A 4,299-nucleotide genomic window follows, 5' to 3' on the forward strand; every position below is an offset into this window, starting at 1 on the left:
GTGCGCATGAGGAAGTCAGAGGACAACTTGTAGTAGTGTTTTCAACTGTGTGGATTCTGGGGCTCAAACTCAGATCAACAGGTTTGGCAGTAAGTCTCTTTACCTGCTGAGTTGTTTGACCAGCCCTGGAAGTTACCCCCCACCTCCCCCCTGACTAAAGCTTAAAGCAAGGTGTTCTGTGATGCTGCCATGCAAAGAAATTAGTAAACAAAATAGAAGCAGTGATTAGGCACCTCTTCTGAGTCAGGGGGTCCTTCAGAGAATCTGTGCTTACTTTTCAGTGAAAAATGAAACCCCGTAAGCACGAAACCTGCTTACTGTCATTTACTGGAATTTCAGTGGTTCCCTGAGTCTCATGAACCTTTTGCCAAAACATCTGAGTTCAAAGAATCTGAAAAGAAAGTAGAAAAATAACTATGAAATTGAAACTGGCCACAACCCAGATTCTGGGCCAAATTGCTCAGAATTGGCTCCTAGCTCCCCAGAACCCATACTTTCTCAGGCAAAAATGAACAGTGTTCATATCTACAAGATGTACCAGGCAATTACTGTAGCACCCTTTAAAGACTATCCTTCATTGTTTCCATCACAACCTTGGGCATGCAATGAAAACTTGTCACGGTAGTCCTGTGGTCTCGGGCAGGCATCTCTCTTAAGACTGGAGTTTCCATATGTGAAGCCAAGACTACAACACCTCTTTTGTTGGGGTACGGCTTCCTTCTCTAACATAGAGGTTTCTCTCAATGCTGTGTATGTAGGGTTAAAGATATTGGGTCACCACCATCTTCCTTATGATCAACAAATACTTCCTGCATCCCTCACAGGTCTTCAAGTTGGGATGAAGGTAATGGAGCAACTGGCAAAGGAAATCGTCATCCCAGATTTGAACGGTTCTGAGTCCCTTAAATTTCTGAAGATTGACTATGTAAAGTACAACTTTTCAAAGTAAGAGACTCATTTATATAAGAGAGTGTTCATTTATAGCAAAAGGGGCTCAAAGCCAGTTATGGCAGAACTAACTTATTTATCTTTTTATTGTTTTTCTGTTTCATCTAAGTTTTGACTTCTATCCCCAAGTTTGCCTCATAGCTCAATATAGCTAATACAGTTCCAACCATCTGATGTATATTTTATGTAGCTAAAGGGGAAAAGGACTCTTAGAAGCTCAGTTAGTTTAAGTTAATTTAACCTCAGCCATATTAATTTTCTCAGTTTTGAAGTTTTGTATGAGGCTCTAAGCTAAACACATTCCATCTATACAACTTAGTCATATGTCCAGGGATGTTTGGGGAAAGGGAAATGGATATTTCAGTGGCAACAGGGATCCAATAAGATTGCAAAAGGAAGGGGAGGATAAGTTTGCAAATTTAAATCAATCTTAAAGGGGAGAGGAGAACAACTTTCCTATGTAGTTATCTATCATTGTAATTTGCCATTTGTCACAATGCTTTTTCAGTTGCCTTTTGCTCTAACACTTTCAGTAATAATCTCCCTGATGTCAGTGACAACCTTTCATGAAATCACAAAGTATCCTTGTTGCAAAAAAAGGTGGTACAAAGAAATTTCCTTGCAAATTCCCTCACCTGCAGTAAACCAGCTGTTCAACCTGTGTTTATTGAGCCGCTACCTCGCAAAGGGCTTTGTTCTGTCTAGACACAGGAATGTTATAGTGAATGCAGGTGTAAGCCCTTGCCCATGACATTCTGTTGAGATATATCCTTACATATATATCTGTAAGGATAATCATTTAACTACAATGATGATGACACAGCAGAAAAGTACATGGAGCTATGTAATAAGTGCTGAGAGAGATAAGGAGAAATTGGTTGTTTGCATGTGTAGATTCATGTGCAAACAATAAACAGTGATCATTCACCATCGCTGGGCTTTTGAAAGGTGACTTGTATAACAGAGAAACTACATTTTTATTTACTTAGTTTTACTTAATTTTAACTCAAAAAGCTGACTCTTACTCTACCATAATGGTACATGCTTATAATTCCAGTACTATATAAACCAGGTGTGGTGGCACACACCTGTACTTGGGAGGTAGAGGCAGGAAGATCAGGAGTTTCAAGATTATCCTTAGTCATGTGTCAAATTTGAGGACCAAAAGGGGATACACAAAAGACCAACAAATGAATGTATAGACATGTTCAGCATTGCCGATTGTCTGGGAGAACACATATCAATACACACTGAGGATGGCTCTTCCCACCTCAGTTTACCTAGTCTGGAAACTTTCTAAGAGGCATGCCCAGTGGTTTGCTTTCCAGGTGATTCTAGATCATATCAAACTGAAAGTCAGCATTAACCATCACAGTATATATGGTCTTTGGACCCAGTAATTCCACTTCTCAGCATCCTCCCTGGGAAAGTATACTACACAAGTAATATGTATTTTTCCCTATGGCATTGTTTATGTGATGGAAATTTCCTACAGAAGGATTTTGGAATATTCTGTAGTAGTTATAAAGAGTGGATTAGCTATGTGCAATAGTTCATATCTTTAATCCTAGAACTCAAGAGGCAGAGGCAGGCAGATCTCTGAGTTCTAGGCCAGCCTGGTCTACATAGTAATTCCAGGACAGCCAGAGCTACATAGAATCTGTCTCAGCTAGAGAGAGACAGAGACAGAGAGACAGACAGAGAGATAGACAGAGACAGAGAGAAAGAGAGAGAGAGAAAGGGGGAGAGAGAATGAGATAGACCTTATGTGTCAAGTGAGCATATTTCTAAAGCACACTAAATGAATCTCTGCCATTCTCTTCTCATAGTGGGACTGGGGTGTGTGGGAGAAGACAGGTAGGAGACCATGAATAGGAAAGGAAATAGTAGCCTCATTTATCAGCTAGCAAATGTATGTTTAGACTTTTTGCAGTCCCAGGTCAGAGCAGCCTTTCTCCTGTGCAGCACCTAGACGTGAGTGAACTCCTTTAAATGTCATCTTTTCATCCTCCCTGTGAGGGGCACTTCTTTTTGAACCATTGATTGAAAGAAGGTAAGCACCTTGCTTGAGGCTGTACAGCTGGTACAAACCTTGACTCTGGGTCAAGGGCTCACTGTATAACATGTAGTGGCATGACCCAGCGATTAGGAGGAGTCTGAAAATCAGATTGCAAGGGCTCTAGATCTGGTTCTACCACTTACAACTGACTTCATGGGCCTTCCTTATCTTCTCGTATCTGATCTGGAGCTTGCATATGTACCATCATCCTACCAGAATACTGTGAGGACCAAACAGCTATGATGTGAGGTGGTTGCCAAGAAGCTAGGCAGTTGGAGATCACCAAATCACAATAATTTCTCTTTGAGCATGTAGTTTCTCTCTTCGTAAATTACAGGGGAAACCCCACTGCCTTTCAGGTTCCTGGGACGACCTGTTTGACAGCTCAGGGAATCTTGCAGGAAATCAGCTCGACTCAGCTCCTGGGCTTAGGGAAAGTGCTTGCCATACAGGGGCACCTGGAAACAGAAGAAGAAAGGCATGCTTCGTTGTTCCAATGAGTGGAAGTCAGGGCTACAGGTGACACATGTGTCAAACATCTGCCAGTGTTATATGACAGTCCCCAGAAAAAAAAAAAACACAGATGCTTCATCCAAATAAAGGATGGCATTCCCTTTAAGAAGTGGTGACACTGGTATTTAAAAAAATAAACAAACACAGTGGCAGTGTTGTACCTGGTTTTGACTTTAAGGAAATGCAAAGCGCTAGGGAGACCCCTCAGTGGGCAAGAGTACTTGCTACCAAAGCATGGCACCCTGATTCAAATCTCAAGCACCCATGTAAAAAGCAGGCTGGCCTTCACTGGCCACCAGCCTACCTTCAAATCTCTGTATCCCCCTCTTCCACTCATTGGAACCACAAAGCATGCCTTTCTGCTTCTGTTACCAGGTGCCCCTATATGACAAGCACTTTCCCTAGCCCAGTTGCTGAGTCAAGCTGATTTCCTGCAATATTCCCTGAGCTGTCAAACAGGTCGTCCCAGGAACCTGTAAGGCAGTGGGTTTGCCTGTAATCCATGAAGATAGAAACTACATGCTCAATGACAAATTAGTATGAGTTGGATAATCCCCAACTGCCCAGGCTCTTGGTAACCGCTTTACATCATAGCTGTTTGGCCCTCACAGTATCCCAATAGAATGCTGGTGCATTTGTAAGCTCTAGTTCAGATAGGAGAAGATGGGAGTAAGATGGAGCGTGATAGAACAGAACACCTGAGTCCTCCTCTGGCCTCAGTATGCACACACTCGTGCATGCATAAAACATACTCTTTCTCTCTCTCTCTCTCTCTCTCT

The 4,299-nt window shown here is 42.1% G+C and overlaps 1 protein-coding gene across 1 annotated transcript in view; it reads left to right on the forward strand.

Moving 5' to 3' along the window:
- Bpifc (BPI fold containing family C) overlaps positions 1-4,299 on the forward strand; it is a 61,714-nt gene that overhangs the window by 16,991 nt on the left and 40,424 nt on the right. Inside the window, exon 3 of the mRNA XM_031350081.1 lies at positions 825-945. Within this exon, the coding sequence (XP_031205941.1) occupies positions 825-945 (121 nt within the window). The remainder of the gene's footprint in view (positions 1-824; positions 946-4,299) is intronic.

The sequence above is a fragment of the Mastomys coucha genome, unplaced genomic scaffold, assembly GCF_008632895.1.
Source record: "Mastomys coucha isolate ucsf_1 unplaced genomic scaffold, UCSF_Mcou_1 pScaffold4, whole genome shotgun sequence".
NCBI classification, from domain to species: domain Eukaryota; kingdom Metazoa; phylum Chordata; class Mammalia; order Rodentia; family Muridae; genus Mastomys; species Mastomys coucha.